The sequence below is a fragment of the Lichenostomus cassidix genome, chromosome Z (assembly GCF_008360975.1).
Source record: "Lichenostomus cassidix isolate B80296 chromosome Z, HeHo_3.0, whole genome shotgun sequence".
Classification (NCBI taxonomy): Eukaryota; Metazoa; Chordata; class Aves; order Passeriformes; family Meliphagidae; genus Lichenostomus; species Lichenostomus cassidix.
Window position 1 is genome coordinate 72,644,636 of NC_139511.1, and position 23,498 is coordinate 72,668,133.

The 23,498-nt window shown below is 43.0% G+C and overlaps 1 protein-coding gene across 6 annotated transcripts in view; it reads right to left on the bottom strand.

Moving 5' to 3' along the window:
- Positions 1-23,498, bottom strand: part of ST8SIA5 (ST8 alpha-N-acetyl-neuraminide alpha-2,8-sialyltransferase 5) — a 69,299-nt gene that overhangs the window by 36,702 nt on the left and 9,099 nt on the right. For 2 of the 6 annotated variants that reach the window (XM_085043684.1, XM_085043681.1), the window contains exon 2: positions 9,577-10,282. The exons of 2 other annotated variants lie outside the window; for them this stretch is intronic. In XM_085043684.1, the coding sequence (XP_084899810.1) occupies positions 9,577-9,707 (131 nt within the window). In that variant the 5' untranslated portion in view covers positions 9,708-10,282. Of the gene's footprint in view, positions 1-8,875; positions 8,981-9,576; positions 10,283-23,498 lie in introns of those variants that run through there. 2 more of the 6 variants (XM_085043682.1, XM_085043686.1) reach the window with 2 other exon arrangements.

The window sequence follows — 23,498 nt, forward strand, 5'->3', positions numbered from 1 at the left end:
AACAGCCTAGGCCATGTAAAGGCTTTCTAAAGTCACTGGAAAATCACTTTAACTATACCTTAGTTTCCCTGTTTTGTAATTCCTGCATCCTGGAGGAGAAACTGAAGACTTCAGTGTTAAATGATCACTCTACTCTCTTTGAAAATGGACAGTGATGCCCCTAGCCTTTTAAAAAGGATGCCACAGAGGTGTTGGAAAGTCAGAATGTTAATCTTGCCAGAGATCCAGTTCCTTCTTCCTGCAAAATAAGGAAACTATGACTCACTGTGTCCACAGGGTGTACGGAAAATAAAATTAAAGCTGTGGTATGCATGAGTGACCTGCAGATGAGAGTGATTGGAAATAATCACTAAAGTGGATCAGGGAGCCAGAGGAGCTTGGGCAAGGGGACTATCAGGAGGCTTCAGTGCAACAAACAGCTGCACAGGCGAAGAGAAGCACAGCAGCCAGCAGAGACAGCAGAAAGAGGAGTTTTGCAGCAAAAAATAAGGATCCTTTTTAATTTTGCCCATGCCAGAAACAGCAAGTTTATTTACGCTGCACTTGAAGAGACATCAGAGGGGACCAAATGGAGTAAAGGACTAAAGTTAACCCTGAGAACAGTGAGACACTGAGATCAAACCCAGCCCAGCAGTGCCCAGTCAGACCAGCCTGTGTCCAAAATCTCTTTTCCTGACAAAAGGGCCAGGCTCAGTCCCTCAAGGCAATGAAGTCAGATGACAAGAGCAAGGCAAATGCTTACTTGAATAGTTAAATATCCCTTCAAACATCCCAATACATTTTCAAATAAATAGTCAAGGCACAACAAGTTAAAAGATGCAGCACAGGGGAAAGAAAGAAATATAAATCCGCCTTTAGCAGTCCAGGTTCAATTCACCTGTGCTGTGTAATGCCAGGAAAATACAATGTGTGTGCAGAACTCTTTCAGTTCAGGATCTGTGGGCATAACCCTGCCAGGCAGCACACAAAGAAATAAAACATTCGTGGGCCAACTCAAGTGTTTGAGCAGGATGCTCCCCTTGTTATGTGAGTCGATAAGAAATTTCACATTTTTCAGTGGAAGCAGCATTGAATCTGACCAGTTCAGTTTAGTGAAATACTTATTTCTCCAGTGAAATATACAAAATGCAAGTTTTAATCCTGATACAAGCACATACATACTTCTGCTCACTGCATTAACAGAGATCAACCTTTGTCTCACTGACCTACAGCTTTGCAAGTTGACTGATAGTGGGTAATTACTGAGCTGATCACTTGCCATCTCACAGGGACAAGATTATTAAAACGTTTTGAAAATGTATGAGAATATGTGGGAAGGCAGGAATGGGATATTCAATGCAAAAGGAAGAAGTGAAATAACATGGGTCCAATGAAAAAACAAAATATGGGTGGAGGATGTGGGAAAGAAGCACATCTGGTTTCACCTCACTCTTGGCCTTACAGAATTATACCAGGGACAAGTTTGGCTCTTTATGTTAGAGGGAAATAATAGTATTAAAGTGGTGGAGGAGTATATTTTGACTAGTGCAAAAAGCAAAATTGGAAACATAGGTGGGAAGCTTCTGGATTATAACCATTATTACACAGAAAAAAGGTTTTGTTTGATGTAGCACATTTCACATTTGGGTTAAATCTTGCATCCGATATTCACATGCAACATCTGAAAAAACTTGGTCTAAAATCACTTCCCAGAAAGGATAAAACACATTCAAATAGTTGGCTTAAACTGGATTTACTGTTGACCAAGAGATCAAGTACATCAAAGGATATCTTCCAAACCATTACAATCTTATCTTTTCTCATCTGTGGCTGGAAGATAAACATCTAAGGAGTAGTAGATAATACTTATCAGTCCTATTGTTAATAATTATTCTGAATTATAATTATTTGTAATTGAAATATCATTATTTGTAATACTGAGGGGCAGCACAAAACCCACAACAGAATGAAATTTTATTGAGGCAGGTGGTTTTCAAGAAAAGTAAAAAAAAAACAGTCAAGCCCTGAGCATGGAGACCAACAGGAAATCCCAAATGTTTTAAGATACCAGAAAATTCTGACATTTCAGATGGTAAGTGCCTGATGCAGTGTGGGTACCAAATCTCACCACAGCACAAGAGATCTGACAAAAATAATTGCATTGCATCTCAAGTTTCCAGTGCTAATACATTCAGCATCAGGTCAAGTGTCCCTACACTGCCCTGAGGGCTCATGCTGAAGACAATGAGCAAAATGCATTCACAGTCAATGAGTCTGCACCCAGAGCCAGGCACAGGAGGAGGAAATATTCCCTCTCTCCGTGCACAGAAGTGGATGGCACAACCTTCTCTTACCACTTATGCAAACCCTCCAAAATATCTACAGCCTGAGATGCTCAGTTAGGACTGTGAGAAGCCCAGCTTTGGCTGTATTTGTTCTGATGGGAAAAGCCTAACCAGTGGCAGAGGCTGCTTTTAAGGCTTTCACCCTGAGAACTAAAGCATAAACCCAGCTGAATTAAAAGGACATGGAAGGACAGTGACTATCTGCAGGGCTGATGGAAAAGCAAAATGGATGCAAGCAACAGAGGGCAAGCATGCCTCAAAGAAATGAGAGGTTAAGTCCATGATTTGCCTAAGGGAGACATGGACTGCTGAGCAATGAATACACTTGAATTAAAAATTGAGAAATGAATTGAAAAAGCAATCAAGGGTAAGAACGAAGCAGAGTGAAAGTAAGAAAATACAAAGCTTTGCACAGTGATTTTGCCTGAACCAAATCCAGCAAGTGTAAGAACGATCAGGAAACTCCAACTGGGTCAAAAACTAAAGACCAAGTTACCAGGTCATCAAAACTGGCCATGGAGGTCAGTGGTCAAGGTGTGATCCTTCACAGCTGGGGCTGTGGGGAATGTGGGTGCAGCACAACCCAAAATGGGAATGCTGGGCTCTGGGTTTGGCTTTTCACAAGTGGAGGCAAGACTGAACTTTGTACCTGCCCACATACATAGAGGCCAAGCAGGCAATTATTTTCAAAATGTCATAAAACAAGTTGGTGGCATTTCATCTCTAGAAGACATGTCACAGCAGTTAAACCACTGTGGATTAAAAGGTGATAAATACTGGGCATTGGCAAAACTCAACCATTACTTTGCCATCCTGAGGCAGCAGATCTGTGCAAAATTTAAGGATTTAATCTGAGGATTTAACTCAGATATTCAGCCAAATATGCAAGAAGACGTGTTTCCATGGACAGAAGTAGGCCTAGATCTTCACACAATGAAGTTAGACTGAAGGAAGCTGCTACTGGGTACTATGTGAATTAGAATCAGGATTTATTTGTCTCTGTATTAATCAGCAAGGATGATGGCCATGTCTTGGCTGGCAAGCAGAACTCCTATAATTCACTGCTCCAGGGCAAAAGGTTTCTGGAGAGCTTCTACAGCCCAACATGATCCAAAACACAGGGTGGGCTTGTGGGCACTGAACTAGGGGCTGCTGGGTGGCCACAGCCACAATAAAAGGGGCAGATGTCTGAAGGCCACTCTGTAGTGACACATACCTCATGATCTGAGGTCAGGAAGGACCATGGTGCAATATAGGGAGGAACATACTTGGGTAATGTAATTTGCACATGTGAAATACTGAAATAATGGACACTCATTACCTTAATTTACTGTCACTTGAAGAGGGCAGAAGGACTGGCAATTCACAGACCAGACCAGCGGGTGTTTTTGTCATCTCCAGAGCAGAGGTGAAACAAAACAATGCTAGAAATACAGCACAGAGGGAGCAGGGACACAAAGCCTGCTGGTTTTCTGCATCAAGGGCATGGGGAGCACTGCCAGGGAGCACAAGAGAGGAAATAACATATCCTCATACTCTGGCACCACAATTTCAGCCACTTGCTGCTCTCCTTTAAAAGCAAATCAAAATCATGGTTAAACAAAACAAAAACTTTTAAGTAGCAGAAGGAAAGATTTTTGGATTCAGAAGCATTGCCTAAAGCAACCAACAGCAGCAGTGAGAAAGGGAATGGGATGAGCAGAGGGATGGGGTGGCTGCATCCAGCATTGGGATGGAGGAACATCAGCGTGTTGGAAGCAATCCAGAGGAAGCCACCAGGATGATCAGAGCAGCTCTGCTGTGGGGAAAGGCTGAGAAAATTGGGATTGTTCAGCCTCCAAAAGAGAAGCTTTGAGGTGACTTAACTGTGGCCTTCCAGCACCTGAAGGGAGCCAAAAAGAAAGATGGAGAGAGAATATTTATGAGGGCCTGGAGTGACAGGACAAGGCAGCATGGCTTCAAATTCACAAAGGGTAAGTTTAGGGTAGACGTTAGCAAGGTATTTTTCCCTGTGAAGGTGGTGAGGCCCTGGCACAGAGTGCCCAGAGAAGCTGTGGCTGCCCCTGGATCCCTGGCAGTGTCCAAGGCCAGGTTGGACAGGGCTTGGAGCAGCCTGGGATAGTGGAAGGTATCCCTGGCAGGCAGTAGGACTGGGTGAGCTTTGAAGTTCCTTCCCACCAAAACCATTCTGTGATTCCATGACTCTGTAGGTAGCTGAATTAATCTATCAGCTCCCTGTTGGTTCTGCTCCCTCCATCCCATTTCCAACAGGGATGCTGCACCCCTTGACATACTCTTGGGAATACCCTGCAGCAAGAACAGCATGGCTGGAGTCCCAGCTTCTCCTGCTGTGCTCAACTAGATCTGGCCACTGTAAGGTGATAGCCATATCATGCAAATAAACCTATTTTTTGTGTTCTATATAGTTTGAAGACTTTGCTTTGTTCTGAAGTTTCCAGTTCTCTTCTCTGAAGAAAACCTCCCAAACCCAAGGCCTGCCCAGTGCTTTCTTGTCAGGGACTCATCGATGTGACTCACAGAATACATGTAATTTCTGTGGGATAGTAATTCCCTCTGGCTAGAACTGGAGGCACAGAGCTGTGTGACCAGAGAGAGATGACTCACAAGGTGACCTTCAGACTATGCCTCTTGGGGAAGATATGAAATGGAGGGAGACTTTTACTACAGCTGTAGATGGTCTTAGGTTGTGATTAACACTTTCACAGGGTGTTATGAGCAGACCAGAGGAGTGCAAGCCAGAAATGGGGCAGGAGCTCTCCACTGACCTGTGCTGGCTGTAGTTAGGACAAAAACCAAAAAACAATTTAGGACAAAATACAACTTGTCCACATGTAGCCTCCGTGTCCCCATTACAATTTCTGCTGTCCCTGGTTGTCCCCACGACATGATCTTAGGGTACAATCTGTATGATCTCCCAAGGTGTAGTCCAGGTTTATTTTCTGTGGGTTTATTCTTTATTTGCCCATGCAGTGCAGAAAATTATCACAGATTATCTTAAATGGTAAGGAAAAAGGTAAGGATGCCTGGAAATTGATTTGCAACTGTTGAATAAGAACTGCATCAGATAGTCAGAAATGGTGGTATTACCTCAAGTCACAAGATTCTGATATTACTCAGAGGGTACACATGCATAAGAGTGATGTTTCATTGTCATTTGGAAGATAAAAAGCTCTCAAATAATGCAGGCTGCCTGCATGGGAAGATTTGCTGACTCTTGCTGTGTAATTCTTTGAGACCTTTTATTTACCCTCTGGCAGGCCCTGGGGTAATCTTTGTTTAGAGTCTTTAAGAGTTTTGAAAATATGTTCTCCTTACTCAGCTGAAAAAAATAGGAGTTTTAAAGGTGCAGATTCCTTTCTTCAGCTGACACTCTCCCTGTGCAGAAATCAGGCTGTTAAAACACCCAGAATTTAGTGAGTTTCCTGCCAATAGAATATTGGTATACAGCAAGGTACTGCTCTGATATTTTTTCCTTGCCAAAGGGAAGGACTGTCCTATTGATCTCTCCCATGCTACAGGTTGGGAGATGAAGACAGATTTGAACATTTTTTACTGTAGTGGCAGTTTCCTGATGTAATCCAGGATTATTCCCTGCTGGCCAAACAAGAGCTGACAAAAAAAGGCCAGCCCTCAGCTGAACATCTGATTCAAAGGAAAATTCAGCTGAAAGGCGAGCATTGGAAAGATGAGTCAATACAAAAGCAAGCGGCAGCTCTGGATTTAAGCAGAAGTCCACAGCGTTTAACCTACTTTAGCAGATCAATGCAGTGGATTTTTAATCATCACATTAATCCTAAAATAAAAATAATTACCCCGGAGATCCGTATTAAAGTCCCTTAATTATATCTCATTTCATCATCCTTTTTACCCGGGATCAGAAGCTACAGAGACCAGAGCTTCCCGATGTGATTTCTCCAGCTTGCAGTTTAACTTTCTTGTTAGGACTTCAGCTGCAACTACAGAGATGAGGCATTAGCCTTGGTGAGAGCACCCACATCCACCCCACTTGGGAGAAAACTGAAAAAGGGAAAAAAAAAGGTGGGCAGGATTCTGCTTTCCAATGCTACAGCATAAAGCTGCAAAGGAAGGAGTGGAGAACATTACACGGTGGGTGAAAAATGTGTGAATGCCTAGAAATTCAATCTCTGCAGTGTCCCCTTCTTCCAGCAATGCCAGGAGACTACTGATATCCCATAAGGGGAAAGAGGGTACTTTGACCAGAGGCTAAGCCCCTTGTCAAATTTCACTGAGCAGAGTTTATTTCCTGGAGCATCCTTTTCTTTCCACAGTTCTGTCAAGCCCAGAGATGCTCTGTGAACATCGCTATGGGCAAGTGCAGGAGTCTGAGCCATGGCACCCTCCATGGCCAGTCTCAGGTGGGATTTTAGGCCAATCAAACCAGCCCATTCCCTGCTTGTAAGGGCAGGGGCATGGCACAGCTTACAGCCATGCAGCAAACTTTTCCACCTTTCTCCCAGAAAAGGGTGCCTTTCTCCACTCTGCTTTTTGGGACCAGTCCTGAATCTGTGCTGTCACCTGCATTGTGCCCAAACTGCTCGTTTTGGGTCAAATTTCCCTGCCTTGCTGGCCTTTACCCATTTCCATCATCTTCTTGCAGAGAAAAGAGCTACCCCGGTGTTATATTTAGACTTAAAAGCGCCGTACATTTACTGAAATAGTACTTCAGGGCAATTTTCAGGTTTCTCCAAATACACGAGGGAATTTCTTCCTGCTGCCTTGGGAAGGGGCTGTGGGGCCTGTTGTTGCTGCAGGTGTTGGGATGCAGGCAAAGGCTGTCATCAAACAAGCAGCATGTGGAATTTGAGAGAGTAAATGGCTATGGGCTCAGGCAGCATCCCCGAGCTCCAGCTTGGCAAGGGGCACCAGGGCTATAAATATCCAACTTCCCCGCAGTAAGGAGCCTCTCCAAAACCACCAGGTACAGGTTATAACATGTCCAAGGAGCCTCATGGCCGGAATCAGCTTCTAACAGGGCTTAGCACCGGAGGTTTGTGAAATCCAAGAGTAATTAAAGGCTACAGCTGCCCCTGCACGGAGCTCACTGGCAATCAGACTGGCCTGGAATGCTCACCAGGAGGTACTGCCGGGCAATAAGACTGAGGGAGGGAAAGGAAAGCTGAAAAAAAAAAAAGTGTCTTTGTGATTGTATTATGGTAACGTTGAAGGCTGCTGCTTAAATCACCTTTCTTTCTCCAAAAACTTATGTCCTGAGACTGCCATATCCTGCATTCTTATTTCCATGGGAGATGGGAACTGCCAGTTTCCAGCAGAAAGGACCTTTTCTTTTTTCCTGCATTGAGCTGGGAGAGCCCTCTATGAAACTCTTTTCACATGACTAACTTAAAAAAAAAATTCATTGCAAGCTGAATTTTAAAAAAATTAAATTAAAATTTAAAAAATATTTAAAAACACAAAACCCCAAACAAACAAACAAAACCAACAAAAACCCTTCTGTGTTTTCTAGTCCAAGTAAGAAAATATATGCTCATCTCCCTACTTGAGACTCTTTGATGGCAGAGGGCTCAGAACCAGACTTTCTCCTTGGAATCCTGGTAACTGGACATCAGTCTTTTTTCATTCCCTGATGATGACAGGAGAGGCTCCCAGGGCATGAGGCAGGACAGAGGCAGGGCACAGAGATCACTCAGTGGAAGAGTTTTTGGTTGCATCCTCTCATCATTTTATCTTTACTCTGCCATTTTTCATTTCAGTTTGTACTTGGGATTTATTTTTCATCTCTCTAATCCTGTTGCAGTCATTTTGACTTGGAGGAGCAAGGATTGGTAGGGCTGCCAGGCCTCCAGGACAAATGGGAAAAATTTGTCAACTGACAAAATAAGGCAAGATGAGACCTTGACTGGGCCATAAAGTCATTTTCTTAACACCAAGGAAAGTTAGTACTCTCCTTGTCCACCTACCAGGTTCCTAAAACCCCCAAGTATGGAGATTTTATACCTCCTCGGGTAACCATTTTCTTTAAAAGTTCCCCATCATGGTTAAATCCAAATCTTTCCTGCTACAACATTTATCACTTTGTGAGTGTTTACAGAGATGTATTTATTGCTCTCTTCTTGTAAGATTAATTTGAGTATTTCAAGTCAGTTATCCCTTCTCCCCTCAATTTTCTACAAGCCAAAAAACCCCCATGTTTTCTACACTTGTGCTCATCCTTGCTCCTTTTAGCTGAGGAAGCCACATCTTTCTGGAGCTGAGATGCCCAAAAAGCAAACAGAGTTCCCCAGACAAGGCCTTGTGCTACACAAGGCACACAAATTGCCCTGTGGGTAAACAACACCCCTGTCTATACATATTAATATCATGCTTGCTTTTCCCTCCCAGAGAGAAACGTTTGCTGATTTGCCAGCATTTTGCTTGCTCTTGGCACAAGGCAAACAACTACATGAGTTGCAAGCAAGGCAAGAACCAAACCATTGATCTCTCCTGGCAGAATGCAGCTTAATTCCAGTAAAAAATTCCACAGCAGCTGCCTACACCACTGAAACACTTACCTCAAAGCATGTAAGGGAAACATTCCTCTTCATAAAACCATGCAAGCTGTAACTTCTCAAACTAGGTTTAAGTAAAATAAACTCTGCATGGGTCAAGATTAAACACTCACAGATCCCCACCGGTGTTTGCTGTGAAAAGAGCATTTTCAGATCAAAGACTGATGTGCTCTACAGTGAAGCAGTCTCAGCAGCATTCATAAGGACACAGCAGTGAAAAAATAAAGTGCTCTCTGGGTTATTCGGAACACTAATATTGATTTTAGGAACTGCATCTGCATGTTTGTTTCTAAAGACATTGAAGTTTCAGCAAGGTACATGCTACCTTAATTCAACCTCTTGAGCCATTTCAGCCTGAACTCACACCGAGTGGGGAGCCTGTAAGGCAGGGTCTCATCAGGGGTGAATACTCAGGTGTTACATGTCTGTTTAAGTTGAAAACGGACCTATATTTTTGTGACAGCTGAGGATTAAAACACAATCCAGGAAACTCACAAAACATTATATTCTGCCTAACCTTCTGCTGCTTTCATAATCTAAGAGACATTACAGATGCTGGATGTACCTCCCCAGACTGACAAGATATTATTATCAGCAGCAAAACACTGAGAAGTGGTTTGAACTGTTACAGTGGTTTGCCTGGAGCTCCATCTCCCCTCAGTCCGATCAGACAACTTTTCCTATTCCCTCCGATCCCCCCTTACCTCTTGAGATAGTTTCTCCCGTAGAGGATCTGCTGCAGCAAGGTGACCACGGCAAAGGCGCAGATGAAGATGAAGAACAAAGTTCTGTTTCCCAGCAAATCCCGGCTTGACGAAGGGTCAGTGTATCCCATCCTTCTTAAAAGCCACTGAAGCTTTGCTGAGTAAAAGTCAGTTCATCGCCACCTTCATGCCCTTTTTGCCGGGAAGCGGAGGGGAATGCCTGCTGGCTTTTCTGTGAGCACTCCAAGGACAAGGTATCCCATTGTTTGGCCCTGCTGCCCCTTCCTTGCCCCTTTTGGGTGTTAGCTCCAGGACTGTGCGCAATGGCTTGCTTCCATGGTAAAGTTTCCAGGAGATTCAGACGTGGGTAACATCTAAAATCATCTCTCAGAGCTCTCTCAGCGCAGGCAGCCTGTGCTGTGTGAGAGGCATTCTGTTCCCTCTAAGCCTCTCTTGAAAACCCGCTGCTAGCAATTATCTACTTCAATCCCATTTTCATATTCCAGATGGGGGAAGCTGCACACAAACCAGAAAACTGCAGCCAATGGCAAACACGGGGCTCCGGCAACCTGCGTTGGAAGCACATAGTCGTCAGCTCTTCTCTGCTTCTCAGTGATTCCAACAAAATGTGCTCGCAAGGAGACGTGACTGGGGCGGGCTATTATTGAACAAGCATGTAACAATCATGAGGATTTCATTCAGAGCCCTGCAGAAAAAAAGAAAAAAAAAAAAAAAAGGAAACGCAGAGGCAGTCTGGTCAGGCTATCAGGAAAGCTGCATTCAGTGCAGCAGCGTGCTGTCCGTGCTGTGGCTCCGGTGCTGTGGCATTTGCATGCAGAATGCAGAGCCTTCAGTCACACACCGCTCACTATTTGGGCTCCTCTGTTTCCCCTATTCCTCCAGAGTAAGCATAAGCAAGGTCACTGTGCATCCCTTCAAGGACAGAGCTCTCGGTGCCTGCATGCTGATTTATTGGAGGCTCCGAGTAGCCTCACAGCCGCAGAGAGGGAGCCTGCCTCTCAGTGCAGGCTCTGAGAACCATTCATTTAAAGAGACAAAAATTCTGATTGTTCCTCCGCTAGGCACGGTCCTCTTGTGAAAGGGCAGAGCAACAAGACATTGTCCACAGCCATCGTAACTCCTCTAAAAATCCCCCCATTGTCAGGAGAGGCTCAATGCAGCTCATGGGGAGTTCTGTCTCTCATTTCAACTGCTAGCAAAATCTGCCCCTGACCCTAAAACAAGTTCCAATGAAAGCTTCACCCATGAATGAAACATCCAGACTAGGAGGTTGTTTTGCCCCAATAACAGATGGGAAAAGGATTTTGATGACAAAATGAGGGGGGAAAAAAGTCCTTTGTCTAAGAGAATAGGAGGATTTCTGTGTGAATAGATTTTCTAGCAGTTAAATCAGCCTATGCAAAATGCTCTAGTGTGCCAGTAGCCCAGCTGTGGGGAGAGCAAACAGGGAGTATTCATGGACTTTGTTTCAGCTGTAACTGGTGCTTCACGTGAAGAAGGGCCAAAGGTAATTTTCTGCAACGCTTTCAACACAGTCCTTGAAGACAGGGCAAGTCCTCAGCATGACCAACAGCAATTTAGGCAAGACTGACAATGCCTAAAGCAGGCTCTGCCTTACCTAATTTTAAGCAACCAAAGTCACACAAGTGTTTAAGTTAGGAAGTTGGTCACCCTGAACTCCTTCAGGCAAGGAGACCAGAGCTTTAGACAGCCCTCAATTTGCAGAGAAGGGGATCCAGCCCCAGATATGTCCTGCCTCAGTGCACCTCACAGCTCCCACACCTCTATTTCTGCACCCTGATCAATGCTTCAATTATCACCTTGCATTTAAATAGAGTGGGGGCCCCAGGTCAGATCAAAGATTATCCAGGGAAAAGCAGAAACAGAGGGCAAGGACATACTGATACTTCCTTGGAAATACTCTCCTACCATTTTTTGGTTCCAGAACCGAGGAAAGAAAAGCAGTATTTAGGTTAGAAAAATAACTCAGTGGGATGCATTTGTACTGTACTGGGAATAATACACATAGCAGAGGACTGCAAGCTAAACACTGAAAGTAGTCTCGTTCTCTGTTGTCAAAGTAATCAGTCCTAGGGCCAAATATGTTTCTTTTAATGATCAGTTCATGTAAGCTCACATCATATGAGACTGTTTCCACATAGGAACTGTATCATTTAGATGGCTCTAACCATAAATCCTCTCAGGAAAAGGAAAAGCTGTATGGTCATCAAAATTCCCAGGCTGAGACCCCACAAGATACTACACAGGCAGATTTGTATGTAGGAGCTGAGTTAAGGCTAATAAGCTCTCATGTGAAGGAAAATTTACTTAATACTCTGAATTGTTTGATTTCTACTGATAGCTTTGAAAACTCTCAGAAATTTGCCTCAGTTGCTCTGGGAGTTATTTTACAATAACAGCAAAGCATCAGACAGAAGAATTTGGCTTCCTATGACTTTGTGTACATGTGACATGGATTTTGCAGATTATTATTTCACCTAGGTTTTGGTCAAAACACTTTCAGCTTTTCTTCTTTTACTCCCCTCCTTTCAAAGGGATTTTTTTTCCTTGAGATCTGCGCTGTAATGCACCAAATTCCCGAGGCTAGAAGATGTTCTTTCTCCTGGAGTGATGGTCAGCCTGAGCTGCAGCAAATAGCCCATGTATTCTGTCAGTCTTTGATTTTCTGTGTTCTCTCATCCTTCTCTGCTATATCAGGACAGGCCAGAAGGTATGGCACCTGAGAGACTTAAGAGCAGGAGAGCTGCAGACCCAAAAAGCAAAGCACAAAGGTATCTATAATAAATAGGAAGGGTTTTCTGTGCCAGATCTCGCACAGGCATCATTCCTGACGTCACATGCAAAAGAAATCTGTTTGCTGCCCTCAGCCCAGTACAGCAACACTGCAGAACTGGAAGCAGACCAGCTCTGTGCAACCATAGAGAAATAGGATGTCTATTGACAAATTTTCACAGGATGCTCAAGGTTGCCTGCAATATTTATTGTGAGTGAAATCATCTCAGAGCACAGCAGAAGGGCTGAATGAGCAGTGTCAGCACTCATTCCTGGCACCCTTTGAGACTTTGACTTGCCAGCTACAAATCTCCTTGAAAGCATCAGGTTTCTGCAGAGAAAAAAAATATTTTTTTTTTAATGATTTTACACCCTGAACTTAAGCAAGCAACAGACAACAGCAGATGCCCTCCAGAGTCTGAGAAGGATTGAAAAAGCCCTCTAAGGCCATAGAGCCCAACCATTGCTCCAGCACTGACAGGTCCACCAGTGACCTGTGTCCCCAAGTGCCACATCCACCTGCTTTTATAACACTTCCAGCATGAAAGCCACAACCTCAGAATGGGTATTCCTACATCAGTTCTTGGAGCACAGACTTCAAAGTCTAGAGCAAACGAGGCAAAATGGATCTTAATATGGAGCTGCCAGAAGCAGTCAGTCTTACACGTGTCTGGCCTTTATTTGTCACATGTGAGCTGCTTGCTAAATATCACCAGAGATAATCTGTCACAAGAAACTCCTCCAGCCTGAGCAGTGAGACTCTGAGTGCTCTAACACAAACACAAACATGCTCCTTACTGTGACACCCTCCAATGGGAGTTCGTAATTTGCTCTTAAGGCCCAATGAAGCAGATTTGATTTTATTTATTTTTTACAAGAAGCTAACATTGAATCTCAAAGAAGTGAAGACCACATTACTGAAGCTATACATGAGAAAAGAGGAGAAAACCTGGTAGGAGTCAGACTCTACTTCTCTTTTGGTAGAGCAATTAACTCATCTCTCTCTCTCTCTATTGAAAGGACAATACACAGCCCTTACAACTCAGCTGGAGTTTATTTTTTAATGCAAATGAACGAGAAAAATTCATTTTTGATAAGCAGGTCTGATTGGGAAGTTTTTAAAGTATCTTTCACTGAACCTGTCATTTGAATCACTGTTTGACTGATCATGCATTCTAATTTCAGCTGAAAGCAAGGGCATTTATTGTCTGGGACAGCAGGACCTGTCTCTTGGTTGTTTAAATCACGGAACACACAACTGAACATGTTAAACTCACAGTATCATACAGCATCAGAGTAAAACAAGACATGCTTCACATTCCCCTTGAGGATTTTTTCTCTTCCTGCCTGCTCAGCCACTCTCCTCCTCATGGCTGTTACTCAGACCAGAAAACTTCATACGCAGCATAGCAAAATACGATGGGCTGTAAATGGTTCGAGCAGAACATTTGTTACACCTCATTTTCCCTTCTAAATTAAAATGAAATCATGTCTATTTACAGTTTCTACAATGCTTGTTTAAACTGCTAGATCCCTGATTTTGCAAAGAGCTGGCACACAGGTATATGGCTGGAAGGTTCTGCTGAATATGAAACTCGTAAACATATGCCTATCAATATTAATCCTTTTGCAGATATAAAACATGAATTTATTAGCATAATGTAGTGCTTAACACAATGTCTAGTCCCCCATCACTGCCACAGATCCATATGTCTTAAACTGAGATATTGAAGGAAGCTGAAAGGATTCAGATAAGATATAAACATTTATTTTCTTCTGAGTTGGGTTAAGCCACGTGGAGCTGACAATGGCTGATTTGGCACCAGGCTCCTACCTGCAGAGACACCTGAAGTAGAGGACATGTCCTCTACATAACATATGGTCTGCACACTGGATATCCATTACATCATCTATTCAATCATGACCAATTTTCTTCCAATTATGGGTCACATAGGCTCCCATATGGGGGAAAAAAATGACCCAGTGCATCAAATACCTCCTTTTTACACAGTTGACACCATCCCTGTTGGAAAAGGAATGATGTCTTCCTCAAAGGTCTTCTGGCAGGAAGCTCTGATGTGGAGGCTGCTGTGACTGCCATGCTGTACATTCACTATTGACAGTTCCTTGTTTTAGCAGGACCTGCTAAAACACATAATAAAGTGCAAAACTTGATGCTAGGGACATCTCTGCTTTCCCAGTGGCATTTCCATGTTCCTAGACAATACAGGAAGTTAAGTGTGATTGTTGTGGTCCTGTTCAGGATCACAGGCCTGCAAGTCACTGAGAATAGTGGAAGGCTAGAATCTCTGCATGGCAAAAGAAACAGGACCAAAAAGAAACTGGACCATCAGTAAAAAGCATTAGTTTCACTTTGGAGCACTGCACCGGTTTAGCACCAAATCAAGGGGACTGAGATATTGGCAGAACCACAGAGAGGTCAAAGGGTTTCCATGGCCAACACTTGCTCTCAGAGGAGAAACACGATCCTGCCTCTGTCCCAAGCAAGACATAACTCCCACCTTGTTCATCAAAACCACCTTTAAAACCTTCCAGTGAAATTTTGAAAAGTACCAGAGTCAGTGGCACTCACTTTACAGGTTTAATGGGCATTGAAAGATTGATACTTCTTTTTGGTAACAATATTCAAGCATTAACATCACAATGAATGAATTTCCCATGACCAGAAAAAGTATCAAATATTATCTAACTTTGAAAACTACAATTCATAATTATTTCAATATTTTAACAATACATTTTTACAGCAAAAGTAAAAATGTTAATCTGAGATATTTTTTAAAAATACAGAATATAAAGTCAGATTAATTCACAGAGACAGTGTATCAGATTTTGGAATATCTTTTGCTCTGAAGATGACTAGCACTAATCAGAATGGAGGTTAATGTGAAAAAGAAACCTTTCCTCTGAACAATCAGCTAATTAAAACCTTTAAATTTTTACACTACTCTTATAATCAAGTTGTAGAAGAGCCCTATGATAGAAAATTAGTTAGGAAAAGTTACAAAGGTAACTTTTTATCTCAGTTCTGCATAAATTTTGTATTCAAAGGAATGAAGTATATTCCTCTTGAGTTAACCTTCAGCTTCAGTTCACATAACCTTTCAAGCAGCCCAGACAATCAGGTTTTGAGCCATTCCTCATTATGCCCTCCGACAACACTGATTACAATACTGACTACACACACTAACTACTGGCCAAACTGTTCACCCGAGTTACGCTTCTAGCCAAAGCCAATGTGTATTCAGACACATTATGATTTTTTAAATAATCCATGCTTAGATCAGTGCATGACAAAAATAATAATTTTTTTTTAAAAAATCCGTCAGGCTTCTGTGGTCTTCAAAAATCACATTCTTCATTGAGCATATTTTATTTTGCTCATCTGGCACAGTGGCAATACCCACTGGAACCTGGACAACACCCTGGAAGACAGACACCAGTATGCCTGTGGCACTGTGAACAGACACATCTTTCTGCCCCTCCTGGGGCAGTGTGGACTCAGCTTTTAAGCCCTGCACAGTCTCTGGTCTGACCTGCAAGTCACCACAGGGATAGCTATTAATAAATCTGGTGGCCTTTTCAAATTCCTTCCTTTGGATCTGTGATCTGTCATGAATCCCTGGGTCGTGCTTTCCTGCATTAGTGTAACAAATAAAGACCATTCCCAGAATAGTCAAACACTGCAGCCAGGCATAAGCTAAGTCAGCTCTTGCCATGAGCATTTATAGTTTAAACAGGCAAGAAGGAAAGGTGAGAGAGGGATTTATTAGCCCCTGTGGCAGACAGCAGGAGTTGCAATTTGGAAATCGTGTTTGGTAGCATGCAAATGGCTCAGCTTGCAAACAAGTGCAAAACCAAGACAACAATGGTCTGTTTTGCTGCTAAACAAATTTGAGTCCCCAGGGCAGCACCAGCCACCCAGAGGGAGCAACTCCATCCTTAGGCAGGGCCTGCATCACCCCTGACCTCTGCCAGCTTGAGATTTTGCAGCACTGTTACAGGCAGTGCTGGTGTGGGCAGGGAGATGGAGGGCCACAGCCAAAAACTGTACAGAAGCATCTTTCTCCTCTCAAAACATTGGGTGTTGAATGAAAATCCTTGTTTGGCTCTTGGCTGCAATTGTCCAGGGCTATGATTCAAATAAGCATCAACAGTGAGATTTCAAACTCAGCCTTGTCTGGTGGAAGATGTCTCTGCCCATGGCAGGGGTTGGAACAAGATGGTCTTTAAGGTCCTTTCCAACCCAAATTGTGATTCTGTGCTTTATGATGACACCACTGACGTTAGCTATATTCTAACTACTTCCACTGCTGAATTTCAAATATTTGTCACCACAACAGAACCACCAGTACATCCATCAGCCAGAAAATTTTCCACTTTTATCCACCGTATTTGGTGGTGGTGTTGCCATCTTGCTGTAGACCCTGCAACCGGTATTCGTTTAAATAGCTGAGTGCAGTCAATTGGATGTGTTTGTTTTTTTCTCTAAGAACCTAAAATGGGGAAGACAGAGTGGTAGTTTATCCACAGCCAATATTAACATCCAACACCATATGGCCGACAGGATCCAGTGCTCTGCAAGCAGATATTAAGGAAATGCCTTTGACAGGGAGAGACATCCCCAGAAGAGTGGGGATGAAGAGAGGGAAGCACAGCATGGCATTCAGCCAGAATAGGGTTGATTTTTTTTTTTCAGAACATTCCCATCAGCATCACCTTTATTTAAACTTCACTTTCAATCAGCTTTTTTATTTTCTTCCAGGTGTATCCAGCAGCTCCTCTGGAGCTAAGAAATTTGTGCGTGGGCTTTCTTTCACGCACTGTGGGTAGGAAGGTATGTGGGAACTGTAATTCAGTCACTCTAAATCACATGTAGCTGAAGCTTGAAACAAAAATAATAATAAATGGTTCAGATTGTCAGGCTCAGTGTGATTCTCAATCAATTAAAGCTTATTTTAGCACCAGGGCAGTTTATTTTTATAATGTTCTCCTGGCATTTTGATGCTTTCATGTTACTGTGTAGCTAAAAGGTCTTTCTGGGAACAAATTACTCTTGGTAAAGCATTAGCTGAACTGCAATTTTAGTTTCTGTCAAATGATAATAAATAATATCCACAAGAGCAAACAGCAACAAGAAAAGGTTACCAGCAGTGAGAGAGCAAGGTTTTGGACCTGGTGAAGGAGGAGGATAAACCTAGGGCTCAAGCACAGCAAAAGCATGACTGGGCTCAGAGTCTACCAAAGTATTCTTCAAAGCATACGAATTCCAAGTGTAATTCAGTGTGTTAAGACATTAAACAGTGAAAAGTCACCAATGAAGATATTCCTGTATCAGTGTGCTGTTTTTTTCCATGAACAGCTAAAACTAAATACTCTGTCAGCATATTAGATCTACATTTTGTGTCATTATCATGGTTCCCATTTCACAAACATGGATGACACAGGATCACCCAAACCAGAATTTCTGTTTTGCAATCCTTGCAGTGAACCACAGTGTCAAATCCACACTGAAGGTTTCAGAGGTTAAAAAGTTGCCTGATTGATGAGGAGAGCTCTTCCCTGATGTGACAACAAAAACCGTAACTATTTTTGTTTGTGGGTCCTTGCAGTCCATGGAAGCATCTGGCAAGCCAGAACAACGCTGTGAGTTCACCTCTGCTGGAGTCACAGACAAAATATTTGTTTAGTAAGAGGGGCAATAATCACAGTAAGTTGTTCTTATTGTTTTTTTCACTGTGGCAAAGACAAAGATATTATGGAGGATATATTCTATACTGTTGCATGCTATCATTTTAAACCGATTTAGCTTTTACTCTTAGCTTTACCAGGCAAGGGAATTAAAAGCAAAGTGGGAAGGGTGCATGAAGAATGTCCCTTACCCCTTTTTAATTTACAGATTTTTAGACTCCTAGTTGCCACTGCTTTTCCTCTTTGGAGCCATCCCTCACAATACCCTGCTCCAGGTAGATGTTTTACATTTTCCAACTGGAAAAATGCACAATAACAGGGAAATTAAGTCCTTCCAGCTCAGGAAGGAGCTATGGCAGAGTCATCAGCTTCCCTCTGGCAGCTCATGCTCAGGTGCTGTCCCTTCACCTTGACCACTACAGGTTTGGCTTGGAAATCCAAGGAAGCTTCAGTTCAGATCTGTACACTCAGCATCCTCCTGCTCTGGGCAAAGGAAGGACAAACCTTTCTTCCTCAGCACTTCTCCTTCCAGTTGATGAAGCAGAATTGGCTGGCACTGCAAAAATGAGTGTTTTCACAACAAACCCTGTGCTGTGGCACATCATCTTGGCCAAGGTGGTCAAAGCTCCACAGGAATACACACCTTGCTCTGGGCCACACGCCTGGCAAATCCCTGCAAGCTCTGACCAGCCCTACACTGAGCACAGCTACAGACTTGAGTTCACCAGCTGCTCCCTGGAACCAGCACATCACATCCCCTAAAAAATGCAGAAATGCCATTATCTCTGCATTTCGTATCCACTGCCTGTCCTTGCAATCTCCACTCTCTCATCACAACACGCCTGTGCTCCAGAACTTAATGTGTTCCTGTTAACAGTTTTATCTCCCTTGCAACTAGTGAAGAGTTACAGAGCTACAAAAAAGTTACAGTTCAACATCCATCCAAGGAGATTTCAAACTACAGGTCCAAGTGTTTAATATCCCATTGGCTTTAATAGGTTATTAATATTAAATGTAAAAGCTGCGATTAAAAAACCATTAATGATTTTGCTACTTTTGCAGAACTATCCAGTCTTTTTTTTATGTAAAACCCAAAACTTCCTCCCAGCAGGCCAAAAACCAAGTTCATCCTAATCCTTATTGGAGAGGGGACAACAGCCCTGTCATTTTCTAATTAGCTGGAGGTTTGGGCTCAGCTCCATGTTTTGCCATGTTCCTTCCTGACTTCAGGCAGAGCTGCACTACAGTGCTGAGATCTCCAGGCTGGCTTGGCAAGGCAAGATAGCACTTCTGTGATAGCATGGCTGCTTCCAGCAGCTGAACTGTGACTCCTGCATGCTGAGGGGGAGTCATCTGCCACTTAGTCAGCCACCCCACACTCCACACACAATGCAGGTGGGTGTCTTTGCCCTCCTCAGCACCTCTTCCCTCATTTCTGAACCAGCAATCATAGCATTTCTTGGCTTTGCAGGTGTATTGCAGAAGGAACAAGGACAACTTTCCACTTACTGCTTAGCAAAAAAAAAAATTACCCTGCTGCCTTTAATATATTATTTTGCCTGTTTATGATCTTAAGATCTTTCTCTTGAAAGAGTAGGGCTCACCTGACAGCACAGGATCATACACAGCCCACGGAAACCAGGACATCTTGGTGTTAACAGCACTGAACAGAGATGCACCTCAGTCCCACCAACAATGAGTGTGTCTACACTCAGCAAAACCCTCCATGCACTTAGCAGAGATTTAATCCACACACTCCATGGAGAGTAACAGCTCTTTTAATCCCAAAGTATCCCAAAGATATGTCAAATGACATCCCCAAAACACCTTTTTCTTTCCTGACTGTAACAGGAGCTTTGGATGACCACTTCAGCTGCAGGTGGGATGGCAAGAGGGCCAAGTGTGAAAACAGCAAGGAAACAAGCTGATGTCAGGTAAATAGCATAAGGAAGTGAGCTGTGATTTTTTCCCCCTTAATATTTAATCCACTCAAAGTGCCTGTCTTAAATCCAGTTAAACTGTCACAGAAAATCACATTTCCTGCAGCCACCTACCACTGAAGGGGGACAAAGCTGAAGAATTTTACCCAGATTTCCAGTTTTACCCTGGTCCTCTTATTTCTCTCCCATGGCCACTGTAGATGATCATCAGCAGATGAATAAAACATACTTCCATGCAAATGGAACAACATGTGCCAGCTTTGCTGCTGGCACTCTGTCCACATGATTAGCACTCCCCTTTGCTAACCCTTGTTCCCCCTTCTGCTGTTAACCCTCCACTCACAGACAAAAGGAAAACAAAGAAAACCTTGAGGACTTCTTCCCCCTCAGTGACTCGAAAAAATGGTCTGGGTTGAGGACAGGGGGGGAGTTACATTTCCAGACAACATAAGAGAATCAGATACTTTAAAATAACATTTCTCCTAGAATCAAAAGATTTTTAAAAGCAAGAAAAATTAAGTTATTTAAAACTATTACAAGGAAATTCCCAGTTATATACAAAGTAGCTTTTTGACAAGGCAAAGTGCTTACTGAGCTTCAAAAGCTCTTCTGATGACCCATGCAAAGGGTAAGATCATTGACAGCTTCACAGACTGCACATGAACAACTCAAAATCACTGTGTGAGCCACTCAAACTTCCCTCAGCTCAGCTATTCTGTATTCATCTGCCAAGAAGGTGGGAGACAGGGACAGCTTGCATGACCTCAAGCATTTATTATTCAATATTTTTCTATATTTTCATGTTCTTCAGTAAGATGCCTGACCTCCAGGTTACCCCACAGGGACAGCAGGGAATGACGACAGGAATATAAAATAGAAAAAACCACTAATGTTTGCATAATTTGGCCCCTGGACAAAATCTCAGAGTGAAATCAGAGGATCTAAAGATTATTAAGAGAGTCTGCCCTGTTTTTTAGGTTATATTTCACCCTTTGGCCATCTCACTTGGCTGCAGAATAAATATCACCTGCTGTGGCAATAACAAATACAGTTTGCTGGGGCTGAAGTTCCTGGTACTTTATTTGCCTTGAACACTCCAGGAAAAGGAGTTAGAATGCCTGCAGAAGAAATCTTCATTTATTGCACCATTTGAAGGCTAGCAGAGAAACCCTCAAACAACAAGCAGCTAACCACCGGGTAAATGCCAGATTTCACTGAGTTATGCCAGGGATGTATTTGGCCATTAATTTTTTGTTTGTACATCCCCCATAAAGTTGAATCATCGGGAAAATTCTGCTTAATCAGAGCCTAAGCCAGTTCATGCTTAAATCAATGGGAGGCAATCTTGATTTTCAAGGGAGGAATGGGAATCTAAATCACTTTATTATCAACCCAGACTCACTTTTTTTTCTTCTCACAGCAAAATCTACTGCTCAAGTGGCTTTAAGCTACCCCTGTTACCATCAGTAATAGAGATGCTTAATCCAGCAAGTGGCCAAACACCACCCACAAGCTTTTAAAGCCCTAGGGAAAGCTTAGAGCAACCCTGGGAAGCATCCAATACCATACTGAACTGATGTGTAGAATAGCTATTTCAAGCTCTTTTCCCCATTTGTTACCATCCCGGATAAAAAGGCATTAACTAATTATTTTAATTGCACTTTTTGTAGTATTTCTCGTGAGACCTGGACTGCAGCTGCCTCAGCCTGATCCCATCTGGCTGGGGGATGGGATGCTATTATAAAATGTGTTTTCCCCAGAGTGAATGGGGCTTTCTGCTGCAGCTGTCTTTATCGAGGTGGGGGAGCTACTGGAGCAGGTGTACAGCACAGAAATTCTTCCTGGTTTGAAACTATCTAATAGACTTCAGCAGGAAAACTTCAACCAGCTCCCCAGGATCAAACCCAGCTGAACTCCCACCCCACATTTTTGGTGGGGATGAAAGCACACCATGACTACTTTTAAAAGAACAAACACCTTTGTGGGCTTTAAGAGGTATTTATGCGGTTTTTTTTCAACCAGAATTTTCTTAGTTTCTGAAGGCAAAATTTTGCAATGGTTTGGAAGAGTGATGATCTCACAGGCAATGAATTATCTGCAACAAGATTCAGATCACTTATGGAAAAATATGCTGTTAGGAATGGAGCAAAGGAAAACACCCCCACAGAAATCTGATTAATCAAGTACAATTGGCAGCAAGCGTAGAAGAGAGACTGTGCTCTTTAGGAGACATTTTTTTGTGCAGATGAGTTTCAGCTCCCCTCTAAGTGATGTTGTCCTGTTTTCCTTACTCCCACTCCTGTTTCAGGCTGGGTGGAGCTGTTGGTGTCTCAAATCCCCCATGCATTTTGGTTGGGCTCCAGTCTTTTACAGATGCTTGGTGAGAGGAAAGAGAGGAAGGTAATTGGGATTTCCATTGGTTCCGGCCAGGCTATCACTGATGAAAACCTGGGTTTTTTCCTGAAAATCCTGCTCAGGTTAAAGATGAGCTACATCAGTATAAGAGACACAGACATTCCCAGCAGCAGGTCAGATCCTGTTTTGCAAAGGTTCCATGGTATCATTGTCTTCTAAACTTGCTACTGGGAACCTCTTTGTTCTCAGCTCTTTCAGAGTGGACTAGGGGGTGAAGTTTCCTCCCTCATAAGTCAGAATGTGATAGCCAGAAATGGATATCACTCCTTCTCCATGTCCGATGTTAGCGAGTTAACTTCCCCCTGCTTTGTTATTTCAGTTTATTTTCTGGAAAAATAACAGATGTGCCCAGAGACCAGAAGAGGAGCTTTGGGAAATATTCCTGGTTTTTTCGCTAAACAAATTCTGACAAGTCGAACATCCAAAGTGCAGCAGCTCCCTTCCCCTCTCTGACCTTTGCCTCCCAGCTTGGGGAGGTTGTCAAAGGCCTCTCCTCCTCCCCTCACAATTCTGAGTCTGCAGCCTGGTCTGTGCACTTGCTTGCAAGTTACCCCAGGGTGAAACAACATCTCCTGACTCTGCAGAAGACTAAATTATATCATTGTATTGTATTTTGCGTGCAGATAGGGTTTTCTTTGATTCTCCTACATCTGCACAGTTGCTTAATGAAAGTGCAGCATCTGGTCTAACAGGCCCTAATTAATTTTTTTTTAAATACCACTTTCTCAAACAGTTCCAACAAGCTATTGCAGACTACATTATTTCATGGAAAAGTTCACAGTGTCCCAGGACAGAATGGCTTTTTAATGAAGGAAACATGAAGCTGCATCATTACAAGCACTACAACCTGGCTTAAGCTGGAATACCAATGCAAAAATCAAACCTGTCCTGCTCTCAGCCACCTGTGTTTGTTGTTGCACTGCTCCTTCCCTTGCCCAGCATTAGTGTTAGCATGGACATTCCATGATTAACTGAGAGGTAATCCAGTTTGGAATAAACCCAGCAGGAAAAGAATTTTAAAGGTTAGTTTTCAAATGATTCAGC